Source organism: Sminthopsis crassicaudata, chromosome 4, assembly GCF_048593235.1.
Source record: "Sminthopsis crassicaudata isolate SCR6 chromosome 4, ASM4859323v1, whole genome shotgun sequence".
NCBI classification, from domain to species: Eukaryota; Metazoa; Chordata; class Mammalia; order Dasyuromorphia; family Dasyuridae; genus Sminthopsis; species Sminthopsis crassicaudata.
Window position 1 is genome coordinate 133,440,221 of NC_133620.1, and position 27,305 is coordinate 133,467,525.

Sequence of the window (27,305 nt, forward strand, 5' to 3'; positions counted from 1 at the left end):
AAGCCAGCATCAGAAGCCATTAGAAATTGGCTCACAGTTTAGTGCTCTTTGCATCACATCATAAAACAATAACCACACAAATTTTTATTTATAGTTCATTCAGTAGGACTAAAATTAACAATAGTGAATTAACTATTAATAGAATTAACCTGAAAACCATTTTGGTTTATATTACAATCAAAACTCAGAAAAATGTTTACTTTATTGTTCTCAATATCATCATGGCCTACATTTAAGGTGTGTGTTTGCACAGAAAATCTTATTTTTCTTTGACAATGTTAGGGTAAAACAAACTCAAAATTGGTTCCTAGGTCAATTATATGCGCCTTCTTACATCATATTTTTATCTTATAATATTAATAGTTTTTTTTTTTAATTTAGAGTTCCCATTAGGAATTTTCTTATATATGTGTGCATGTATCTATGTATACTGTATATACACACATATAAACTTCATAACAACAAAGTAATTAGGTCTCTGATAAAAACAATTCTCTTATGAGTAAAAGGATTACTGTTAATCTAAAAACACCCTAGGTTGAGTTACTATAGACATAAATTTCTGCTCTATTTTGGTACCAGGTTATTCTGCCCCTATACTTCATAGAGCAAATGATAGGTGGTAAATGCTAGGTGCATGTTGTTTGGTACTTAGACACTGAACTGCAGAGGTCCCAAATGAAGATAAAGTACTAAAAAGTACACAAAGTGATTTGGGGCAGAGCATATTTGTCTTTTGGGGAGCAGATTGAGAATTTGCTAAGAGGCTAATTATCTTTGAAACATAATTTACATACTTATCTGACATAAAGATTCCAAAAAATTCTCTTGTGTATTGACCTTCATTTAGAAAATCTTTTATTACATAATCTATATATTATCTTTTTATGTCACATTTCAAAAATTAAACAGAGCTTTTAAGAATCTGAAGCAAATTACTTAAAATTCCCTTCCTACTGATATTCCTACTCTCTCATCTTTACCTCATAATATTCTATTTTTATTTAAAAAGAAAGTTCAGCACAAAAGGAAAACATCTAGGTAAATTACATCATCACATGGAGACTGTAGTTTTAATGGATTACACTCAAAGATATTGTTGTTGTTGTTTTTTTAATTGCCTAATTAATAACATTTCTTTCCTTAAATTATAAAAAGTTGCAAATTGTCCAGCAAAAACAAAATCTTTCTATACACATTCTGCAATTCTTGCAGCAAAATGTACTGCTATCAAATAATTAGTTACAAGGATGCTCTTTTTATATAAATAAGAAAGTGGGTATAACTCACCAGTACATAGTAATAAAATAATCCCTAAAAACATTTTTTCCATTAAGCAAGATAAATAATTTGTCTCTAGGACAATAAGAATTTGCATTTAAATTATTTAAAAAACTAGGCTGTAACAATTATTGCACAACTAAAAATAAGCATTGAAAAGCCATCATCAGGCTACAGAAAACTAATGTATAAAAGAATTAGATAATTCTGGACACATTGCTAAATTCTTCCTAGAAGAACTTATCTACCAAAAAACTGGTTTTTAACGTTTAAATATAAAATGTTATCTCAGTTTTGGCTGGCAAACAGTAACTTTATAATGTCTTAAAATCATATTGATGTTTTTTTAAGGGCCTGAAGAGAATGGCTACTGACAATCTCTTGCTCTGAGCAATGGATAAGTCAGTTTTTGTTTCTGATTTTTATGCCTAGATGCTGTTTTATTTTTTAATAAAACCAAACAGGGAATTTAACAATAAATGTTTGTCTTGAACTTATTTATTTTAACTTTTTTTATAACATTTTCCACTTGTCTGTCTCCAAACAAAATCCAAATACAAGACCCTAAACTAGTAGACAAGTTAAAACTAAAATTTTGCATGTTCTCAGGAACACTGTTTAGCAATATCGAACTTGTGTATTCAGAAAAATCAATTAAGATCTTGATTTCAGAGCCCAAACATTGCCCAAGAAATCGTTCTTTCACTTGGTGGTAGAAAGAGGTACAGAATGAAGGTGATTTAAAAAAAAAAAAAAAAAAAAGGAGCACTCTGCTATGGAGAGCCATCTTGATTTTAAGTTAAAGGAGGAAGACCAAAAATGACATTTATACCAGTGGTACAAATGGAATGCCCAGATATTCAAAATCATATTTAAAAGAAGCATTAGTGATGGATCTGTTTTGTATTTCACACAGTCATCATTCTATCCTCCTTTCATTTAAGAAGCTTTCATTCAAGTGAATGTACAAATAAACCCGGGGATGGGTGTAATAGCTTTCTTAATAGCAGCAAACTAGTGGAATAGAAATCCATTGAAAAAAATTTAAGCAAATTGTTGATAGTAATTCCTAAGGCCCTCAAAGTGTTGTTGATTTTTGTAAAGGCTTTATTCCTCTGCAAAATACTCTGTACTATTAAATAAGTAACTTTATTCATGGGGAACAACAGGACAACTTTCAAAACTTGGTGAAACTGATATCTTTTACTACCCTGCTTAATATGCCCTTATAAATACATGAGTTAACAGTTTCCATTCTAATGGAAAATCACTTCAAGGATTTAAAAATTTTTATGTAGCAGAGAATAGTAAAGCATACTCTCAAAGAAAAAATTATTTAGGAACATTTTTCTCTTTAAGAGAGAGCAGTGAAGAGATATTTTGAGGATGAGGAAATACAAATCATACAGTAACATCCCCTCCATAACCCTGTCCTACCTTCCAGGAGACTGTTGTTGGTTCTCACAGGAATTACAACTACTGACTGGAGAACAATCAATCACTCTTTTCTAACTACAGAATCCCAGAATAACATAGTTGGGAGGGATCTCAGGAGTCATCTAATCCAACCCTCCTGTTCAAAGTATTCCCAGAATAACATGGGGGGGGAGAGGAGGGAGGGAGCAGTAACTAGATTTCTTAAGTTCAGCCTCTTTACCTTCTTTCAGTCAATCATGACAAACAATTGGCATTGCTTTAAGAAACTTTCATATTATGCAACTCCTAAAATCACTCACCTTAAACATTCATCACTCAAAGAGGAGTATAGCCCTTCCACTTCATCTACACCAAGACTCAACAGGCCTCTCACTTACATGTACAAACAATACTATTAACAACATTAGAAAATTGCAGTCCATTTCCTCTTCATATTTCATCACAGAGCAAATAATATTTATCTTTCAGAAGCAGATTTCTCTCACAGAGATTATTACCAAAATGTCTATTGGCAATCAATTATTCTCTTGGTAGTAACAACCTAGAATTTAGAAATCACAGTTTGTTCTATCCATTCCAAAAAAGGTGCCTGCATTATTCAGGTGCCAATGAACAGAACCTGAATTTTAAAGTATTTTCTGTGAGAGTTTGAATTTTCTTTTTTTGGCTTTTCTTTTTACACCATTGTCAATGTTGGGGGTAATAATAAAAGGTAGATGCAATGAGGGAATGAAAACTTACATGTATGTTCCTTATTTTTAAAAGAATAGCATGATACAAGGCAGTCTATCCAAAAAGGACAGTTGTCCTGTTCTCCCACCCCACCCCACTTCCCAGCCCTCCCCCTTCCCCACTAGCTTTACATCAGCAAACACAATAGAACCATCACCACAAGCCAAAGCTACACTTTCCAAAATAACACTGAATGGTTCCAGCCCTTTGCTCTCAAACACCAGCACTATATTTTGCTTTTGTTCTTTAAAAAAAAAAAAGGATACTAAAAACCCAAATAAACAAAAACAATTACAGTTCAGTGGCCTCTCTAGGGGGCCTAATAGACTTTTCCAGTTTGCTGTTGTCTTTTGGTCCATGCAGGCACCTCTGTTATACCCAACATTGGGTCTGTCAGCATTTTCTGGATTGGACTTCTTTGAAAAGGTTTGTGTTTCTTTTTCCTTTGAATCATTTTTTTTTTCATTTGAGGCGCTGAGTCACATTAGCCAGAGCAACCGCAAATGCCTGGACAGCAGAAAAGGGATATTGAAAGTCCAAAATGTAAGCATTGCCATCAATTCTTCCAAACTGCATTACCTATAATAGGTTAGAGGGGAAGAAGAAACAAAATAAGAAAAAGAATTCAACATAAAAGAATTTCAAAATTAGATATGCAAATTATGTGATCTATGGGGGAGGGGGAGAATAGTTCTAGTCTTGAGTGCTTTTCCAGTTGTGCCTATCACCAAAACTTTCTGGTTTGATATATTCAGTACTTTGTCCTTATGAAAAACTGAGAATGAAAGTTTACATAGCTATTGCTTTTCATACTCCCTAGCAGGTTTCTACTTCATGCTATTGCAATAATTGCAAATTTTTTTCTTTTAAAATGAAGGATCAGGAACTATGATTTTGGTAAACAATAGGACTAACTCGATCATGATGATTATAATTATAATGGTTTATAATAATTGCTCAATTATAATGTCATTTTACATTTGTCAACAGGCAATCACAACTTCATGAAACTGATATAAAAACTAGGTTTATTGCAAGAGAAATGAACATATATATAGAACCCAAGAAGTTCACAATTCTTATAAAAGTTTACATATTTATGACAGCAAGACAAAGAAAGGAAGAGATATCGGAATCATTACTTAATAGGGCTTGACATGGGGGAGGAAAGGTACAGTAAAGATTGCAAAGGTTGGAAAAGCAAAGCAATAAGGCAAGGCAAGATAGAAAAGCCTTAGGAACTGCTAGATCATACAGACTTGATGGCCTCCCTTATCTACAAGGGCCTAGTAGCATAAGCCTAGACAACACCTGTCTTAATTCACAGGGAATCATTTTGTGATGCAAATAACAATTTATGTCAGCTGGAAAGGGGAAAAAGGAAGGGGTAAAACACTAATCATCTTTGATGCATTGAGGACTTCCTGCGTGGCTAAGTGTGAATCCAGTGCCTCTAGAAAATATGGCAACTCAAAAAGATAGGTTCAGAGGAACTCTTAATAGTCAACATTCCACCAAAGATATTCTTACTGTAAATCTCTTATAAAGACTATGTAAAAAGGAAAAGAATTTAGAGGAAGTTACGAATTAATTCAAAATTTGAAGTGATATGAAAAATAATTGAAAAATTCAATTCAGCAATTAGATACCAGTAAATATTTAACAGTAACAATTAGGGTTTTATTTCCCCTAAGCTTGAACAATGATAAGATTCAGTTATATGGAAAAGGGGTCTCTTTCTCTTTCCTCACTACTCTCCTTATCTAGGAAAATTTCATAGTATTTCTGAGAAACTTACAAGCTAAACAAATCAACATATAGAATGATAGGAGTTAGAGCAAGAAAGAAACAGTGATCATCTGGATAAGAGTATTTTAATGATCAAGAAAGAGGTCCAGAGAAGTCAGGTGATTTTTCCTAGTCAGGCAGGCCACAGGTGAGTTAGTTGAGATGTGAACCTCTGTACTCTTGATTTCCAGGATGCTCATTAATTATATGCCCATTTTGTTTCCTCTCTAATAGAGGAGGCAATTATCATAAGCTAACTTTATTTCTAATGGGTATAATTATTTTCCTTTCTCTAAAAGATAACTCCTAGTCAGTCAAGGAACAATTACCTGCTGTGAAAATTTTATGGAACCTTTGTGAAAATCTGTCCCTTAAAGCCCAATATTCTTTCAACCCAATCAAGGAACTGAAAAGGTTCAGAACTTTGAAATAGACAAATCACTTGGAGAGAAAGTACTTTTAACAGAGCTCATCCAATTTCTGACCTATAAAATCAATCTAAGAAATTCCAAATTTTGATGGAAGTAGCTCATTTATAATAAATTAACATTTCTATTCCCTTTTCAAACCTAAAAGTGCAAAGCAGGGCAGAAATGAAAGCTGAATGAGGAAAACAAAAGCAGCTGAAACTTTCAGAGCTCAAAATACATTTCTGATGATAGTTTGACAAGCTTTCATTTTTGCTTATTGGTATATCCTGGAAAACTTTTCTACTCTGAATCATGCAGTGTTCAAAGAAGCTTTAGTTCTATCCGTCTGCTAACAGTCTTAACAGAATTTCCTAGAAACAAAAAAATTTAAAAGCAGACTCATTTTTTCAATCTAGTAATATAGAATCTAATATAAAAAGTTTAATTGGATAAGAAGGCTGTTAAAAAGGTAGAAAAAAGGATGTTTTTTTAATTTGAGGTTTAACATACAGATTCATGAATGTCAAAGTAAAATCTCACTGCCACAGACCATTTGAGTTTGACCACATTCAGTCAAAGTCAGGGTGGAAAGGAATTCTGCCAGATGAAAGATAGTTATTCAGAAAGCTATAGATATTTTTATATTACCAGTCTCCTTTGGGCCCTATTTAATTAATGGTTCAATTATTGGCATGTAGAACAAAATTCTTGGGGTTTGCTTTTGTACAAAGTTTTATGAACTGTCAGTATTACTAAAAATAATGAATACACTAAAGCCTTTTCATTGCTGACATTAGTATAAAAATATGTACTGATTTTTCATTATTATATATTTATTTTGAATTCATATTTTGTAATGTTAGTTTTTAAGCCACTGTGCATAAGGATTTTTTAAAATTAAAAAGTAAAACATTTCTGGTTTAAAGTGAATCCAAGGTAGGTGTGGTGGCAGATGCCTGTGATCACCAAATAAGGTGAAGTTGATGGATCACTAGAGTTTAGAAGTTCTGAACTGTAACAAAGCTAAAGCTGAACAAGGTTTTACACCGATGTAGAGAACCTCTGGGAATAGTCCATGAGGTTGCCAAAGGAAAAGGGAGTTGGCCTACATTAGCAGGTCAAAGTTTTTGTGCCAGTCAACAATGGATTGGGTCCCATGAGTGGCTGCTGCATTTCTAACTTAGGAGAGTGATGGAAAGGGAAGAAAGGAAGAAAGAAAGGAAGGTAAAGAAGAAGAAAGGGTGGGGAGGACAAATTACTTAATAGAGAAGTAATGGGGTATACTAGGAATTTTTTTGCCTGACTATACTTTGGGGTTATAAGGATTCTTTCTTTTCTTTTTTTTTCTTAGTAGGTAGAAGGAGAAAGGAGAGAAAATAACTTTTTTGTTAATTAAAATTAAAAAGTGAGGCAAGATGATTTCTGGGATGTGGTTTTTCAAAATAAATTATCTACCACTTTTAAAGCATTCTTACCTGTCTCCCTTCCAACTCAATCTGGAAGTTTTTTGCTGATTCTTGAGTCACCCGCCCTCCGAAGTCCAGTTGGTACACCTGTGTTGCCTCATTCCACAAAGGCTGCTTATTAGCCATCACATACACAAATCCCTGACTCCCCAACCTCCCATCCTCCTTTTCATTAGCTTTCCGGCACTTGAATTCCTCCAGCTCACTGGCTGTCCTCAAACTCCTTTTGGTTTTCCACCCCTTTTTGCTACCTTGGCTCTGGTTCATTAGCTCATCCCCACTGATAAACAGTTCTGGCTCACTCTCTGAGCTGTCCTGAAATTCATTTGTTTTATTGAGCTTCTTAGACTTCAACTGATCCTTCTGGCTTTTCACTTTCTTTTTTTCTCTCCCAAGTCGGGGGCTGGAGATGAGGGAGTTGAAATCACTTAGAGTCCTGGCCTCCTTCTTCCCCTTGCCCTCTGTGATGGCCTGGACGTTCCCCTCTTCAGGACGGTTGTCCAAGTGCTTACGATTCTTCTTCCCAAATTTATCTGTCCGCTGTGGGATAGGACTTTCTGTCAAGGAAAGGACTTCCTGGAAATTGTCTGCAGTCTCCACCATCACTTCTGTACCCAGGTGGCCTTGGTGCTCAGCTGGAGGTGGGGATACAATAGGCTTTTCCACAACCAAGTGTGATTTGGGAGGAAGAGTGCCCTGGGAGTTCTGCACAGGTGGGCACGCACTGTAAGAATTCCAAGGATGCAAGGCAATGGGTGGCAGCTGTAAACTAGAACATGTGCTGCTTCCTGGGTACATGGGTGGCAAGGGGCAATAGGAAAGGTTGGATGAGTACCCTGGCTGAAGTACTACAGTGGGCTCCTGTTGTGCAAATTGTGTGGGGGACAAGGCTTCTTTAGGGGAGCAGGGAGCCTGCATTCCCTGCAAAGGGGGATTATTATAGCTTCCTGGAAAAGGTACTCCCATCCCATAGCCTGTTTGGAAAGTGGCAGTAGGGCTGGTTGGAGACTTGGGGGAAACAAAGGGCACTCGGGACACATCCAGGTGCTGAGCCTGACCAATCATCAGAGGCGGAGGTTTCAGGGGGTTGGGCACTGAACTCTGTGCTGTCCTTTCCTGAGGAACCCAAATATCCTCTCCCAATATAGGGTCCCACTGATAAGGGGGTGGCCGTTTCACTCCCAGGGTTGCCTCAGCTAGCGCAGCATGCCTTACAGACTTTTCTACCTGACAGTGCTGGGATAGAGCCTCATCCTCTGTGAAGGCAGAGTTGACATAGTCTGTCCGATCACGAGAGTTGTCAGGTGGGCTCAGCAAATTGTATGAAGACTGGGAGGTCAAGGGTGAAGTGCTGACCGAGTGTGCAATGACCGAGCTGTGCTGGGAGCTGCCCACGGAGCTCAGATCAGGACGCACACCGCCACTGAGGCCGGAGGTACTGCTGTTGGAGCTGGCGCCACCCACATTCCCTCCACCACTGTTCGCCCCACTGCCACTGCACTGGCTGCAGGTGTACAGAGCAGCGGGTGGCCTTGGCTGGTATTGGGCAGTCACTACACTACTCTTAGGTTTTGGTGGGTGCTGCAAGGTAGCCCGCTGACTGTCTGCCAGTTGAGCCATCTTTTGAGCCACCTCTCGGTTGTTTCTACGCAGAGTTGCATGGATAAGGGTGCTGTCTAATCTCTGGGCAGCTCCTCGCCCCTGTGCCAGCTGATTAGCAATTTCTGGATAAGGAGGTGGATCCCCAGATGGGATGGAGTAGCGGGGAACAGTTAACCGGTTGAGGGTCGCACTAGAACAGGGCTGTGGGGCCTTCTTTTGAGTGGCTGTGATCCTCAAAGTGGCTGAGCTTCCAGGACCGGGAAGGGTATAAGTGTTCTGGGCACACAGAATCCTAGTCCGAGGCCGACACACTTCCTCCACATTACCACTGCTGTCAAAGGTGGTGATCCTCTCATAGCCAAGAGGGGTTTGGTAATGTCCTGAAGAGGGGAAAAGAGAGAAGTCTCCCTTTTTCAAACAAACATCCACAGGAGGCTGAGGTGGAGGCAGAGGGGGAGGAGGGGCTGCGGTGGTGGGAGCAGCTGGGATTGTCCCTGGGTAAGGGGGTGGTGGGTTCAATTTATTCATCTGGATCTCTTGGGTAGTGTTGAAGACCACAGCATCCCCTTCTGCTGCTAACTGCTGTACTGGCCTTAGGGCCTTTGTTGCCTTCTGGAGGTGTTCGTGTTCTCTGTCTCCATGATCGCCCATAGACAGCTGGATTGCCCCCTGTGGTGGCAGGGAAAGTGGAGGAGGTGCCTGAATCATCCGTCCCATTTCTACTCCTCCGAAAATCACCTGTCCCGGACTAGAATATCTGTTGGGGACTGGGTATTGGATAGTGCTATCGCTTACATGGTCGGCTGTTCCCACAGATGTTGTTTGATTGGTTAGGACATCCAACTGCACATTCTGGTTCGCAAGGAGGGACTGCACCAACCCTATGCTCTGTGTGGGGGACATAGCTTGTGCTGAGCTGTGAATAGGAGCAATGGGAATGTTCACGGTGCAAGGGGGATTGTTCTCAGGTACTCCAGATGCTCCAGTAACTACAAGAAAGAGTAAAAAAAAAAAAAACCTGCTTACAAAACAGTGAAATGAAATTAGTTCAGAAGGGCAAAATTTTTTTTCTTTAAATTACAGAAAATCATCATGACTTGATACTTAGGATCTTAACACAAGATGAATTCTCTGTGAATGACAGCCCTATTTTTCTGTGTTAGAATGGCCCATTAGGAAATATAAGGAAGCTGCCTTCTTTGTGATTATAAGCCCCTCAATAAAGGAATGCTATGTTCAAACTCTACATAGGGAAGACATTAATTTCATGAATGCATCTTTTCACTCCAGACCTCCTCTGAAAAAAAGAAGCATGCAAGTTTAGTCTTGTTAGCTAAAAACCTTTGTTGTTTCAGGAAAAGAAGAGTCAATTGGGGCCAGTAGTGGTTGACTATGTGCCACAAGAAAGAAGAGTACTAGATGAAAAGGGGGAAAAGAATAAGCATTTATAGAGTGTCAGACACTGTGCCCCTTTGACTTTACTTTAAATGCCAACAGGCAATTAGTAGTCAAAGAATGAAGATCAGGGAGACATAACAGAAAGCTCCCTGGAGTCAGAGTAGAAGCTGGTATTCTAGTGCTGGTGCTAGTGTGTGTTTGCTGTGTGACCCTGAGCAGATTATATGGCCTCTCTGAGGCTATTTCCTTAATTGTGGACAAGCCACCTCAAAAGGATTCTGGGAAGACCAAATTAGATAATGTCTGCCTTGTTTTCTTCACTGGAAGGTAAGCTCTGTTAGGACAGGGATTGTTCTGCTTCTATTCTGGGATTCTTAGTTTTCTTGAAGTCTGGCATGTAAAAGGAGCTTCATAAATGTTTGCTGATTGGTATGAAAAGTACTGGACAGCTTCAGAATGCTATGAAATAGAAGCTATTTCCAACTACAAGCTACTTCCATATGAAAGTCTGATATTGGTTATATGAACAAGACTTGGGGAACATGAAGGCAATTTTGTCTCAAGGCAGAAGTGCAAATGCATCCAGCACAGAGATAAGTAACACTTCATAGCTGAAACAAGTTTCTGGATTTTTGAAGTGAAATGCGTTTGAAGTACAGATTGATATTTATGTTACCTATTCCTTTCCCCTTCTGTTTTTCATATAGGACAAAAAGAGCTTTGAAAATGTATACTTTCCTCTGAAACAAAGAATAATTTTTATAAACAATACTGTCATTTCAGATTTTAGGCAATTCTATACACCTATTAACAGAAAGAATTATTACAACTCCATCCATGATCTCTGTCAAAGCCTAATTTTGAGATTTTTCATTTTAAAGGGAATATATGACATTTTTTAAAAAAAATGCAAGAATAGATTTTGTGTAGTTATGTATATTCTAAGAACTGTATTTTTAATTATATGATGTCAACAAGAATAATGAATTTCCCTTAAAAGATGAAGTTATTTGCCTGATCTTTCCAAACATCTGATCACATCAGGAAATAATATCTAATGCTTCACAGTAGAACAGATCTTCATAACTTACTAAATGGATAGCAAAGAAAAGAGGGGAAAATTAAGAGAGTGGGTTATATATGTCATGCAGAGTACAATGATTATTATACCATCAAATCAGCTCCAATTTTATTAGCAGCCAAAGAGCTTGAAAAAAGTAGTCATCATATATTTGGAGCTCTAAGGATCGTTTAGCCTGTAACTTTAAACAAGTCAGTCATTTTTCTTCCTAGTCTTCAATTTCCCCAGAGTATATATGTGTAAGGGCTCACCTGTGTGTAGAGATATTTCTGTATGTATGTGTGCATATATGTGTGTGTGTATGTATGTATGTATATATATGTGTGTGTGTGTATATATACACATACATACATATACATGAAATTGCATGGGGGTTCTTTCAGAAAATCATTACAGAGCAACAATATAGAAATGTAATAGAAAAGACCAAATGTAAGGCCACAACTCTTCTAGTTGAATAGTTCACCTGTTAATTATAGTAGATAAAATTTATAGGAGTAAGCATTGCATGAAAATTGTTTTGCTGCAAAAGCTGCATTGATAACTATATCTACAATGAAAAGTGATGGATTTAGACTCTACAATGTAATTCTGATTCATGAGAATTCCTGAGGATTTTATCATTTAGGATCAATTAATTTATAGGTAAAGTTTATTTTGTGAGGATCTTCTTAACTTGGAATATCCAACTCCTATAGCCTGTTCATCCTGGAACACCTGTCCACCAGACTAGATCTCTTCTTTTGTTGGTGAATTCCTCCAGTGACTTCCCTTTTGTGGAGGGATTCAGACTGGCTTTCCCACTCTGCCTCTTACTTTCTAGACTTTGACACTAGGCTCTCATGTAAGTACTTCTTTCCTTACTTTTTAGCTCTCCTTTGTGGACTGCCTTCTTCTGTCAGAATGTAAGCTCCTTAAGGAGAGGGACTCTTTTTCTTTTTCCTTGTATTTGCATGCCTAGTGCTAAGCACAGTGACTGGTACATAGGAAGTGCTTAATGCTTTTATAAAGTAGACATATCCCTGAAAATACTGGATAAATTCCATTTTTGCAAATTTAATTGTTTAACTGTATTTGGGAAGCTGTTATTTAAAAAAATAAAATGGTGAATCAACCTGGGTTTGCAGAGATTAATGTTGCTTAAGTGACATTGTTGTTACTATCCAGTAGTTTTAGTTGTTTCTCCTTTTTATGATACCATGTGGGGTTTTCTTGGTAAAGATATTGGAGTGCTGCATATCCTTCAGCAATTCATTTTACAGATGAGGAAATTTAGGCAAACAGGATTACATGATTTGCCCAGGGTTACCCAGAGAGTGAGGTACATTTGTTTAACTGGAAGAGAATTATTTAACAAATCTTTTATTTCTAAATTATTTTTGGTTTTGTTTTTTTTGAGAGGCTTGTTTGAGAGACTTTATGAGGGGTTAAGGGACTTGCCCGAGGGGTCATACATCTAGTATCAATTGTCTGAGGCAAGATTTGAACTCAGGTCCTTCTAATTACAGGGCAAGTGCTCTATCCACTGTGCCATCTACCTGCCCTTTGAATAAATCTTTAAATCACTGGAGAGACCTACTTCAAGAGAAAGTTATGTCTCTCCACTAATTCATCTAAAGCTTAAATTTGAAATTAACAAGGCCCCCATAAAGAGATACATGAAATATTTCTAGGAACAAAACTATTATTTCATACTTTGAGAATCCTTAAGCGAATATTTTGTAAATTTGGTGCATTTAAGTTCACCAAGGTACTTTAACAGTTTCTTCTTCATATCCAATAATACAAAAACAAATTTGTCTTTGTACTCCCTATATTTATATTTCTAAAGACAGATCATTTAAGGAACCCTATACTAGTCAATACAGTTTACCTAATTCTAATGATGTATTATAATACTTAAAATAATAAAATGATTCTTCCCTTGAAGCATCATTTTACCCAAGGAACTGAAAGGTAGCTGGGAAAGGATGCCTATATGGCAAGGCAGAAATCTTAAATGAAGTCCAATCCATGGACTAGAAGAACTATGACTGTGTTGAACAAAAGATTCAGTCTTTCTTTCTTCTTACCCTAAAAAAGGACAAAGCAGAAATCTCCTGACAAGTGAGGAAAAAAGGGAGGACAGGACAATGGTCAAATGGGTGGGTGATATTACAACTGCTACCACTACCCGGATTGGTAGTTAAGACATTAGGAAAGGCTGTAATTGAATTACAGAAACCACACTGAATTACAAAAGCCACACAGATAAGGTAAGGAATGTCTATAGCTGTTCACATTCTTAGAAAATGAAATTAGTGATGGCTTTGGTCCTTAATATCAAAATTGCATAAATGAAGAAAGAAATTAGGGAGGAAATGATTATCAGAATGGAGACAAAATATCAATAGTAAGTATATTTTTGATAAAGTAATTTTATGTAGTGTTTTAAGGTGGCCTTGATGTCAGGAAGAAATTTATTCAGCCCTTATCTCTGATATATGCAACTAGTGAGTCTGGAGCTTCTCAATCCTGAAGGTAGGTCATAAGCCCTAGAGAAGGCACTGGACTACACTGGTGAAAGGAGTTTTTGCACTAGAATTTCCAAGTACTAATGAAAGGTCTAGTTCCCCACTGCCCAAATGAGATTCTTGTGCATAATTATTATACAGTAGAGATCTACATATTTTTCCTTTCAAATTTTCAGATTAATAAGGCTAAATATGAAAAAGCTTAGAGTGGCAACATTTTCTAATAGAAGGGAGAGTAGACTTGGAGTCAGAAGGCCTAAGGCCAAAGCCTAGCTCTATCTTTTATCAGTTCTTTGAATAAATCACTTAACCTCCTGAGTCTGTGAAGTTATTTGCAATCTCGATCTCAAAAAGTAGCTGTGAAAACCCCAGCCCTGAAGTCAGGAGGACCTGAGTTCAAATCTGACCTCAAACACTTAATACTTCTTGGTTGTGTGACCTGGGCAAGTCATTTAATTCAATTGCCTCAGGAAAAAAAAAAGATGCTGTGAGGAAAGAATTTATAAACTATTAAAACATTATATAAATATAAGGTGTGGAAGGTCAAGTCCTATGCAATGTAAAGTATCATTATCATGATTTCTATATCGTTCATCATCATCTTGTAACAATTTCTCTTCTTTATGGTAGACACAACATTGTGTGACACCTACTGGAGACTGGAATGGCCTGCATCCTTGCTACAACTGTGGAGCAGCTTATGGTTTTCTAGAATACTATAAATCTATCATGACATTAGTAGATGCTGCTATTTACCCTGTGTTGTATTATTTTCCCCTCTTTTAAAAATCCTTGAGTAATGTTTCCTATTTGGTATTCTGTTATTAAGAAAGAAAATGTGTCTTTGGTAAATGAGAGAATGGAGTAAAGACAATTATAAATACATGCCCATACCAAAGACCTATACAACTATATAGAAACTACCACATTCTGCATACCTGGCAAATCATCTTCATCTTCACTGAAAACATTAGGGTTGAAGACAGGTAAATTAATATAATCCATGGAAATCTTGCGTACTTCTGGGAGATATATGGTCATCTGTCTAGGTTGAAGATGCAGTAGGCTGGTTTTATAGATTACTAATGGGAAGAAAGAATATAGTGATTAGCAGACATATATGAGCAGATTCCAAGTATCAGACCATTCGTGAAAATGCGAAGAGAAAGGTTGTTGGTTCTAAACCAATGCATACCAAGGAACTGCAAAATTTCTAATCTTGGTTCTGATACTAGATGGGACTTAAGACAATAATAAACTAAATCTCTAAATTCAAATTTAAAATTGTGGTTCTAGTTATCATTTAGCTAGTAGTTTTATACAAAACCACAAGTTTAGAATAATTTTCTTTTTTCTTTCTTTCTTTCTTTTTTTCTTTTTTTTTTTTTTTTTTGCTGAGGCAATTGGGATTAAGTGACTTGCCCAAGGCTAGGAAGTATTAAGTGTCTGAAAATAGATTTGAACTCAGGTCCTCCTGACCTCAGGGCTGGTGCTCTATTCATTGTACTACCTAGCTGCCTCCAAGTTTAGAATATTTTTAAAAAAACATTTACAAGAAGCCACAAAGCTGAGGTAAAATATTCAAAACTTTAAAAGGTACAGATCCAAGAGGAAATTTGATAAGAATGATGTAAGAGAATAAAATAACTAAGCAGTATAATTGTGTATTCTGATGCTTAACAAAGATTGGAAACCATGAAAATTACATGGATGGAAATCATTAGTATCATAGTTGCTACGTGTGTATTTTATCTTGATGCTTTGAACACTTCTATCTAATGTAAATTAGAAGATATGTAATATCTTCTTATATCTTAGGAGATAAAATCAAAATTTTTGATTATACAACACTGAAAGTTTATGTACAAATTGAATCAATATAATTAATATTAGAAGAGGGAAAAGTATTTGTAGACCTAGAGCAGGCACTGGACTACATTGGTGGAAGGAGTTTTTGCACTAGAATTTCCAAGTACTAATGAAAGGTCTAGTTCCCCACTGCCCAAATGGGATTCTTGTGCATAATTATTATACAGTAGAGATCTACATATTTTTTCCTTTCAAATTTTCAGATTAATAAGGCTAGATATGAAAAAGCTTAGAGTGGCAACATTTTCTAATAGAAGGGAGAGTATAGACTTGGAGTCAGAAGGCCTAAGGTAATAACTATTTTATCTTGATGTTTTGAATACTTCTATCTAATGTAAATTAGAAGATACTAACAATTCTTTCTGATGTGCTCTATCAGCAACCTTCCAAAAAGGGAAAAATGTTGGTAGATTGCTTACTGGAAGTGTCAAATAATATTTTGAAGACAAAATAATGGTTCTTAGTGGCACATCTCAATGATGAATGAGTCCTAGAAACAGCAGGAAGCATTAGACAAGTGGCATTCTAAGGTGGTAGCAAGATTTTGCTGAACATCAATTGATTTCTCTCTTTTGAAAAGGATAACTTCTATGTGGATGACCCCAGGACATACTTCTTATACTCTATGAAGGATTTAATTCATGTTCCACAAATTGTCCATTTGAAACTGAAATTTCACTCAGACTGTGAAATAGAAATAATGTAATAGAATTAAACATAGGAGAAAAATCAGCAAAGTTTGTCTATTATTCAAAGACTCAGACCTGATATAACACATATCACTATCATCAAAAGAAAGACCATCTTTATAAATATGATGGGAATGAAATAGAACTTTAAAATTGTTTTAATTTGCATTTATCTTATTATTAGTATTTGGTACATTTTCTTCCTATGTTAAATCATAGTTTGCATTTCTTCTTTTACAGCCTGGCTATGTGTATCTAAGTTTACTAAGTTATTAGTTTACTAAGGAATGAATCTTATTTTCTATATTTGTAGAAGACTACACATATCTTGGATTTCAAAAATTTGCTACAAATACTTTTTCCTCTTCTAATATTAATTATATTGATTCAATTTGCACATAAACTTTCAGTGTTGTATAATCAAAAATTTTAATTTTATCTCCTAAGAGCTTTATTATCCCTTGTTGGGTTAAGAATTTCTCCTTTTAACCATACTTGTGAAAGGTGTCTGATCCTTTAATTTATGACATAATCTTTTATAATTAGGTCATTCATTCATTTGAAGTTATGTGAAATGTTACTTTTCCCAGTCTCTTTTCCCAGAAAGCTTTTTAATTTTTCCAGTAATTTTTGTCAAATAATGCATCCTCATTCCAGTAGTTAAGTTTTCTTCAGTTTTAAAAAAATAAACACTATGTTATTAGCTTTGAGAACTTGTATACTTAATCTGTTTCACCTATGCACTTAAAATATGTACATATTTTAATGATTAACATGTTATTTTGATGATTATGGCACTGTATTACTATTATTTGAGATCTAGAACCTTTCTTCCCACATAAAAATTCTTTCTAGTAAGATTCTTGATCTTTTGTCACCTTCAGAAAAATTCTATTATAATTTTATCTTGCATAAAGAAATCAATTAGTACATTATAGGAATTGCATTGAATCTGTAAATTAATATATGTAGTAATGCCATTTTTATTACATTCTGGTTATGGCATAACCAAAACAATTAATTATTCTCCAATTATTTAAATATTTATTTCCATAAAGAATGTTTCATACTTGTATTTATGTAATTTCAGTGCATGTTTTGATGAGTAGACTTTCAAATATTCCTTCCATTTTATGGTTATTTTGAATAAAATGTCTTTTTATTTCATATCTAGATTTTGTTGGTAGTATAAGAAAGGCTAAAGAGGTCTGTGGGATTATTTTATATCAGCTACTTCATTAACATTTATTTCTGCTGATTTTTAATTGAATTTTTAAGATTTTCTAAGTAAAATCATATCACCTGCCAAAAAGTGATTATTGTTTCTTCTATATATGTACTTTCTTATTTCTCTTAACTGCCTTGCTGATATAAATAGAATTTATAAAATCATTTCAAGTAATAGCCGGAATAACAACTATTCTTACTTTACTCCAATCTAATTGCAAAGATCTCTTGGCAATTTTCCAGCAATGATAATGCTGTTTATTTAGGAAAAGTCCACTTATTCACTTCAATATCTTCTAGTATTTTTTTTAACATAAATGAGTTACATTTTGTTAAAAGCTTTTTATGAATCTATTATCATTATACTCATATGATTTTGAGTGTTTATTATTAATACTGTTTATTTCATTTATAATTTTCCTAATACTGAACCAATCTTATATTCTTGGCATAAATGTAATCCTGAAAAAATGTGTTATTGTAGCCTCTCTGCTAATATTTTAAATTCTTTCAATTTTTATTCAATATTTTCCAATAAATATTCATTAGAGATAATGATCTACACTTTCTTTTTCTAACTTATTGCTTCCTGGTTTAAATATCAGGAGCACTGTGTTTATCTCAAAGAAGGGTTTTGGTAGTGTAATGGCTTTCCTTATTTTTACAGACATTTTATATAATATTCCTTTGCACATTTGACAGAATTCATTTGCAAATGACTTTTCATGAGATTCTTTACAAAAAAATTTATCTATAACTTACTTTATCTTTTTTTTTAAAGACTGGGCTATATGTGTTATCTATTTTTAAATTTGGGTAATTTATATTTCTGTAAATACCATTTCATCTTATTTATGAAATTTATTGGTGCTATTGTGCAAAGTAATTTCCAATTATTTCCTTTATTCTTTCTTTTCTTGTGCTTCAACTGTCCATAAATAAGAAATAATGCCTAACATATTGAGATGATTGCAGAGAGACTGATATATGAAAATTATCTTATAGGTTTTAATTATTCTGGAAGATAGCTTTCCTTAGATAGACTCAAGATTTGAAAATCACACTGAACAAAACTAATAAGAAATGAAGAAAGCAAAACACCAAGAATGATAAAAATAATGAGCCAATATTGTGAATAAAAACAACTTTTAAATGACAACACAATTTGGATAATATAATAGTCTCTAGAAGCTATGGCTTCATACTTCCCTCATCAAGATAATACCAAAGACTAAGAATACAAACTGCATTATATACATCATCAGATGCAAGTGCTATAAGATTTGTTTTACTTAAGTCATTTTATTTGTTAAATAAGAAAGTTCTATAGGAGATATAGGAAAATATCTAAAATTAAAATTAAAAAAGCATCAATAAAACATTTTAAAATAAAGTTATAGAAAGCTTATTAAGACCATAATAGGAGTCAAGTCTTCTATTTGAGAACTGTGGTAAATGGTGTCATGCTACACTTTGTTGAAGACCTACATACTCTTGAGAGAATCAATTAAGAATAATAAAGCAATATAACACAGAGACCCTGTGTTAGAATTTGTTGTTTTGTTCAGTTGTTTCAGTCACATCTGCTTCTTGGTGACTCCATTTGGGTATTTCTTGGCAAAGATACTAGAATGGTTTGCCATTTCCTTCTTCAGCTCATTTTAAGGAAGAAGGACTGAGGCAAATAGGGTTAAGTAAGTTGTCCAGGGCCACACAGCTTGGAAATGACTAAGGCCACATTGGAAGTCAGATTTTCCTGACTCCAGACTTAGCACTCTATCCACTACACCACCTAGCTCTATGTTAGGATTAAACTGCCCTTAAAAAATGATCCTTGGCATAAATTTTTATATTTAATGTACATATCTATTTATTATTATTAATGAAGCAATCAATCAAGACAGTGTTGATTAAAAAACAATATGCTTGATACAGCTAGTTGGTACAGTGGATAGAGTACCAGCCCTGAAGTCAGGAGGACCTGAGTTCAAATCTGGCCTCAGACACTTAACACTTCCTGGCTGTGTGACCCTGGGCAAGTCACTTCACCCCAATTGCCTCTCTGTTCTCCACTCCAATTTTTGTTCAATAACTCTTGGATATGTTTTCAATCTTTCTCTTACCACATCTAAGGTAAAGATAATAAAACTTCTCCTTGAGAAGATTAATTACTAAGCTCAAAATTATATTTGTTAAGAGCCATCACCATACTATTTGGTTACACAATCTTCTATTACTGTTTTCTCTTTAGTACCAAGTTTTCTTTCTTACTTTTTTGGTACTGGGCTTCTTTTGACTTACAAGCTTGGAGATATTAATACCACAAAGAATATCAAAAACAAAGGTTCAAAAAAAAATCCTAGGAGTTTCTTGTGGATATTGTTTCTATAATTTTAATCATAATCAAGTATCAAAAAATAAAACACTAATAACCCCCAAAATGCCCTTTCTAAAATTAATTTACATAATTTTCCTTTATAACATGAGAGTTTTGAGAAACTCTATTATCTAAAAGGGAAGGGATAGGCATGCAATGCCTGTTTTGTGCCAGGCATTTTGAAGTAAGTACTCATATTATCCTCATTTTACGGGAGACAAAACTGAGGCAAAAAGTTAAGTGACTTGCACAGCATCAGAGTCAGTAATTGTCTGAGGCCAGATTGTGAATTCAAGTCTTCTTGACTCCCGTTCCTGCCTTCTATCTCTTGTATCACCAGCTCAAGATGGAAGGAAAAAATAAGACTACAGAACAACAGCAATCCATTTTCCATTTCAAAACCAGATGTGCACATTAACAAATAGAGAACATCAAACAAAATTTTACCTGCACCAAGGTTAGTTGGCAGGAAAGTAGCCAAACCTACAATCTTAAATTTGGTTCCCCAGATATTAGATGTAACCTGAGCAAGATAGTTGTGCTGTGAAGAAAAGAAAAGAAGAATCACAAACCTATTTATTATTTTCTTATTTGCCAGGAGCATTGAATACTATAATCAATCTTAAAAGCAAAGTATTTCTCAGAACAAATATCAACTAAAATATTTTCTTTTACAAGCTTCTCCTTTGAGGGAGCTCTTGTCTAGTGTGTTAGGTGTCACAGAAAAATGTCCTCTTCCTCTGGAGCAAATAGAAAAATACTCTATGTGGGAATGTGTTTTTAATCTTTTTTGTATTGTCTTCCCCAAGTTTCCCTTAGCTGGCCACCAAAATACTATCTGAAAAACCAGCCAAGAAATGTATTATGACTTTTGAGACTATTCCCTTGAGAAAACTACTTAAATTTACCATTACATAATACATCTTTATTAGTAAATCTACATGGTTACTAAATATCAACACAAATATTATACTGTTAATATTCTCAGAATAGTTATCTTGTAACTGCCACGGCCAATCTCGGAGCCAGTCTACATATGTAATTATCAGCTAGATTTTCAAAGAACATTTAACATCAATACTTGTCACCTGGAAATTGCATTTCGTTTGCAAACTGGAAATGGAAGGACTAGAAGAAAGCATTTTTCTCTCTAAACACATTTTATCTTTGTCCATTTCATAAATTACCTCTCTCTATCCCACCAGCAGTCATCAAGGAAAAAAAAACCCAAAAGCAAACTAAAAGATGTTGTAGAGTTTATAAAAACCAGACAGGTGTTGTAGATACGAAAAGACAATGTGAGCCTGGAGAGCTAACATTACCTGAGTGATATCTTCTAGTGGAAACTCTCTCCGAGTTAGGCTTGGTGAGCCAATTGATGGTTTCCTAATTGGTAACCGTGGGGACCTGGATATCTCTTGAGCAGCTCGGGTTAATTTTGGAGATTTTCGGGCTTCAATGTTGATTCTGCCAGAAAGCGGGGTTAAATATGATTAGATGCTCACAGGTAGAAATATTTAAAATACAAAATCACTTATCAAATATTTATCTCAAACACCTATAAAATGTGACTTTTACTACCTTCTTCCCATGTTAAATAATCATTTATTTTTCTCATCTATGGATAGTCATAAAGGCTAGGCTGTCAATTTAGCAAAAATATATCAGTGGCATGATATCCTATTTCCTTTGTTTTTATGAAGAAAAGAAATCAATGGTTGAATTTATTCAAATAAATGACATCAACAATTCTTTTCAAATGTTTTGTTATTCATTGATACAGTGGATAGAGCACTGGACCTGAAAGATCCAGTTAAAATCTGAAATTGAAAGAGTTAAAATCTGATCTCAGATACTTACTGTGTGATCCTGGGCAAATCATTTAACCTTTATTTGCCTTAGTTTCCTTACCTATAAAATGGGGGTAATAATACTGTCCACCTCCCAGAATTGTTACAAGGATAAAATAAATTAAGAATTCTAAAGCACTTAGCACAGTGTTTGGCACATACTAAATGCTAAATTATTACTGTTGTTATTATTATCTCATCAATTTTCAAAGGACTGGACACATATTTGTACAATTTGCATAAGGCTGGACACATTGTAGTTGCTGATGCACATGTGTATTCATGCATGCATGTGACCTTTATTGCAAATATCACATAAAAACAAAATTGAAGAAGATGAGGAAGAATGTGGGAAGAAGACATTTACTCAATATAGAAAAAAAAAGGCAAAACTTTATGTCCTTCATTGTTACACTGATGCTTTATTTACATCTTGATTTCAACAGACTGAATTAATAGTGTTTACTACTAGCAACATTTTAAGCAACAAGCCTTAAATTATTCTACTATCTGAAGGCAGTTGAGCAAATCCCTAAGGGCCAATTTCTTCATTAAAACATGAAGATAATAGTAATTAATGTGAATCTTTCTATAAAAAAATGTTATAAAGTTTAAAATTAATAACTACAAAATACAATAAGGAGAGACTGATAGGTGAAGCCAGGATGGCTTCAGACTCTTGACACATTATTTGTCACATAGCTATATGAGACATAGCTGTGTGACTCTGGGCTAATTAAAAAAACAAAAACAAAAAAAAAAAAAACAACCACCACCAAAAGAACACAACAGGAGAAGCCACTTTTCTAAATTTTTTGACAGTTATAACAATTCAATACATGATGCTTTAAGAAAAGGAAAGTCCTTTTCCTCATAACAGTCCCATGAAGTAGGTTATGCCAATACTACCCCATTTTACAGGTGGAGAAACTGAGGTTCCAAGAGGCTAAGTAACTAGTTCATTATCATACAGCTAGTGAGTTTCTGAGCAAGCCTTTGAATCCTGATCTCCTGACTCCAAATTCTAGCACTCTATCTACTACATCTGGTGTTCTTGAAATCAAATTACCAGGTAATGAAGGCTTACAAAAAAGGCATACCCATTAGTGTTGAGACCAAGACTTATACTGATGGTATTAGAGCATTTTAAAACAGGAAAGGATTGTTGTGATCCTCTAGTACAAGCTTCTTGTGTTAACAAATGAGTAAACTAAAACCCAGGGAAGATAATTAATTTGTTGCTCACTATCAAACAACTAGTTAGAAACAAAGTTGGAACTAAAGCTCAGGGCTCCTGACTTCTACTGCTTTGCTCTTTCCACTAACAGCACTTATTCCCATAATGCTTTTATTAGTCTTTAAGATAATTCCTTAGGTAGCCAGCCACTATTAAACTTTTTTAAAAAATTATATTTCTTTCAATTAGAGGGTTATAAGTATTTCATCTAAATATTCTCCATAACTCTGAATAAATCATGACCTATTTTTATTTCTAATTTAAGATAGAATAAGTGATTTAGAGGAGTATTCCTACTGAATAGAGTAGAGTTTTAAGGGCTAGATAGGTTTCCTGAGTGACTCCTCTGTTTAAAGAAAAAAGAAAACAACCCAAAACTGGTAAAATCTTTCTAATGAACGATCTTATAAAATCTTTCTCTACCCTAGCTCTTATCCACTCTTTCTTGTAATTGCTGTAACAACCACAACAAGAGACAATCACAATGACAAGTAACAATGGTTGCACATATATAAATGTACACAGAGATATTTATAAAATGACACATACAAAAGGTTATATAAAGCTGAGATTACCTGGGAAGTTTAGGTGATTTGCTAGCCCTAGAGATTTTGGGAGATTTTTTGGCAGCCCAATCATCACTCAGCTCAATGTCACTGGAGTCTGAACAGTTGCAGCTGTCAATCATGGTAGAAAGCAAACTGTTTCCATAGATTTCATCTAGGAAGATCAAATTTAAGTGATATTATGTTAATGTTAGGATCATACTCTATTCAAAAACATGTATTAAGCATCTAACAGATTATCTCTACAGGGTAAGTCCTTTTACTTACTAAGGCTGGATGTAGAGAAGAGTGTATCCTTTGGGTAATGAGGGTGATGATTTCAATTTAATGCCTCATAGAATGTGCAAAACAGTATAGCAGTTTTTATTCTTTTAACTACTGGAACCAAAGGGGATGAACTGTCTATTGTAACTCAAGCGTTTAGAAGGGAAATTCAATTGAGTTCACACCTGGCTCTTAGACATTTCCCTGGAATTTGTGCTAATTCTAGGACCAATGAAGCCTTCAGAATTTGCCCTAGAAAGCTTGCTCTCTTGTTAAATATTGTGGGAGATTTGCTTAGTTCTAAAGCATGCTAGTGATGCAAAAGAAAAAAAAAGTCAAATTCAGGGATTCTCAATCCTGAATTTCTCGATCTGAAGATGTGTTTGAATCTGAAGATGAAGTGTAACATCACTAAGTTAACATCACTAATTATGAAAATAACAATGAAACTATTTGTTGATAATGAAGCTGGGATAGTAGTAGATCCAATCTATACTAACTGTAGTGGGATATTTGTACAGAACGCTTAAATAAACCACAGCAGCAGCAGAAGTCAAATACATCTTAAACTTTTTCCACCTGCCCAAGTGAATTTTTGCCCAAGAATTTTTTATGTGATCTTGGATCTAAAGGTATACAAATTAAACATTTACTGATAATAAACCACACTTTTACCACCCTCACATTCAGTTGTGAGACTTCACATGGGCTTGCGACTCACAATTTAAGAAAGTGGGCTTCAAAGTAATTCTGCTTAGCCAATTCCAAATCATTTTGCCAGGTGGCTAACCTTAATCTAAGAAACATACTACTGAGGCAAAGACAGCAGAGCAAAATGATTTTCAGTGGAAGCAGCTGTGAGCAAAGTTACATAGTTTTAAAACTATATTTAGTATCCTTTGTACCACCTTTTCTGCACTTTTTACTCTTATCTCCAGATCTCCAGTACTGTCCAAAGCCATCTACTTCATTTTTGCAGCTTACTCAGGTTGGTCATTGTCCTAAGAATTCCCCTGTAATTAAGATTACCATTATCTCAAAGACAATAATCTTAGAACAGCCTTAGAAGGAAAAGAAAACAAAAAGTGGATTATTCACACTAAGATTCAAATGACTGAAAGGTTTATTGGGACATTTGAATTTGAATCCCTCCATGATGCTCAAAAGAATTTTACAAAAAATTAGAGGGAAGGGTAGTTACTAAGGCCAAGGACTTTCAGGTAACCTTTGTTTAACCCAAATTTTCTTTCTTCCCCAAAAATCCAAATAAGGCTTTGCAATTTGTTATATAACTTTGAAAAGGTTGAAACACTGCTCAAATCAAATTCATCACTGAATCAGAAATTACCTGATTTAGATTTTGTATATTTTCAATAGACAAGATGCAAAAATTCATAAGCTTTCTGAGTCTTTTTTTTTTAATTTTTTAAATTCATTTTTCCAAATTATCCCCTCCCTCCCTCCACTCCCTCCCTCCCGATGGCAGGTAATCCCATACATTTTACATGTGTTACAATATAACCTAGATACAATATATGTGTGTAAATACCTTTTTCTTGTTGCACATTAATTATTAGCTTCCGAAGGTATAAGTAACCTGGGTAGATAGGCAGTAGTGCTAACAATTTACATTCGCTTCCCAGTGTTCCTTCTCTGGGTATAGTTATTTCTGTCCATCATTGATCAACTGGAAGTGAGTTGGATCTTCTTTATGTTGAAGATTTCCACTTCCATCAGAATACATCCTCATACAGTTTTGTTGTTGAAGTGTATTGTGATCTTCTGGTTCTGCTCATTTCACTCAGCAACAGTTGATTTAAGTCTCTCCAAGCCTCTCTGTATTCCTCCTGCTGGTCATTTCTTACAGAGCAATAATATTCCATAACCTTCATATACCATAATTTACCCAACCATTCTCCAATTGATGGACATCCATTCATCTTCCAGTTTCTAGCTACAACAAAAAGAGCTGCCACAAACATTTTGGCACATACAGGTCCCTTTCCACTCTTTAGTATTTCTTTGGGATATAATCCCAATAACAGCAATGCTGGGTCAAAGAGTATGCACAGTTTGACAACTTTTTGGGCATAATTCCAAATTGCTCTCCAGAATGGCTGGATTCTTTCACAACTCCACCAACAATGTATCAGTGTCCCAGTTTTCCCACATCCCCTCCAACATTCATCATTATTTGTTCCTGTCATTTTAGCCAATCTGACAGGTGTGTAGTGGTATCTCAGAGTTGTCTAAGCTTTCTGAGTCTTAAGCACACATTCCAGCTTCCATGGGAAAAGTAATAAAAGGAGAAGAAAGCTGAAGTATATAGGAAGGGTTAAAATTTTAAAGAACAGAGACTGGATATAGGAAGGGAAAATTCAGGAGAATTGAACAGAAATTGAAGAAAAATGTAAAGTAGGAATCCAAATGAAAAAAAAGGGTTAGAATTAAAGAAATAAAAGGAAGTGTAACTGAAAAGTGCTAGGGAAATGGTGAAATACTAATGCAGAAGATATGAAAAGGAAGAAGAGGAATAGGACTAAGAGGTCTTTAGCTAAGGGAGAAGGATGAAGAACTCTAAACAGGAGAGATAAATATGTTATTAGAATCTTTAAATTTCCTTTTATTAATTTTTATTATGAAGTTAACCATCTGGCAAGGTGATTTAGAATTGGCTGAACAGAATTAACTTGAAGCCCAACTTCTTAAATTTTGAGTCGCAAGCCCATGTGAGGTCTCACAACTGAATGTGCGGGTGGTAAAATTAATGATTTATTTATCAGTAAATGTTTAATTTGTATACCTACATAGACAAGAGCACATAAAAATTTCTTGGGCCAAAAGGGATAGTAAGTGGGAAAAGTTTAAAGTACTTGACTGCGGCTGAGGTCTATTTAAGGCCTTAAACATTTCTCAGAAAAGAAGCCAAAGGGGAAGTCAAAACCCACCTCATTTGAGGATAGCAATTCTCTCCAATAGTAGCTACTCTGAGACATCCAAATCTCACCCCTCAAGTGGCCCACAGTTAACCCTCCAAGTGTATTTTAATCTATAATCTTAGTTAACTACAGACTATTTAAGTAGATCTGTTTCCTCAGAGGAAGTATGAAATTATGATCCTGTTTAACTTTATTCAACTTTTACCACCTAAGAAGATATATGAAGTTGCTGTATGACAAATATTATTTTTCTTTCTTTTTAATGTATTATTATTATTTTTGTCTTTAAAAAGGCTTCTTAAAATCTTAATCTTTGACCAGGGTTGTTATTCTGAATTCTGAACTTGTCCACAAATATAATAAAACCTAAGTGTGTTTCTCTATGCCTTCTGTGTTATGATAGATTTATTCGATAGCAGTAACCTATCACACAAATTCAGGAAAATATTCCTCCAAGAACAGTTGTAAGAGAAGGTAAGAAGTGAATGAAACAAGGTTTTGCAAGGGTGAATGTTGAAAACTATCTCTGCATGTATTTTGAAAATAAAAAGCTATTCAAAATAACTGTATGGATATGTA

At 34.9% G+C, this 27,305-nt stretch overlaps 1 protein-coding gene across 11 annotated transcripts in view; it reads right to left on the reverse strand.

The window, feature by feature from the left end:
* Positions 1 to 337: 337 nt before the first annotated feature.
* TULP4 (TUB like protein 4) overlaps positions 338 to 27,305 on the reverse strand; it is a 196,817-nt gene continuing 169,849 nt past the window's right edge. For all 11 annotated transcript variants that reach the window (XM_074309420.1, XM_074309422.1, XM_074309423.1 and 8 more), the window contains 6 exons: positions 23,533 to 23,677; positions 21,193 to 21,337; positions 20,318 to 20,411; positions 14,647 to 14,790; positions 7,124 to 9,705; positions 338 to 4,029 (listed from right to left, as the gene is read on the reverse strand). In XM_074309420.1, coding sequence (XP_074165521.1) covers positions 3,913 to 4,029; positions 7,124 to 9,705; positions 14,647 to 14,790; positions 20,318 to 20,411; positions 21,193 to 21,337; positions 23,533 to 23,677 — 3,227 coding nt within the window. In that variant the 3' untranslated portion in view covers positions 338 to 3,912. The remainder of the gene's footprint in view (positions 4,030 to 7,123; positions 9,706 to 14,646; positions 14,791 to 20,317; positions 20,412 to 21,192; positions 21,338 to 23,532; positions 23,678 to 27,305) is intronic.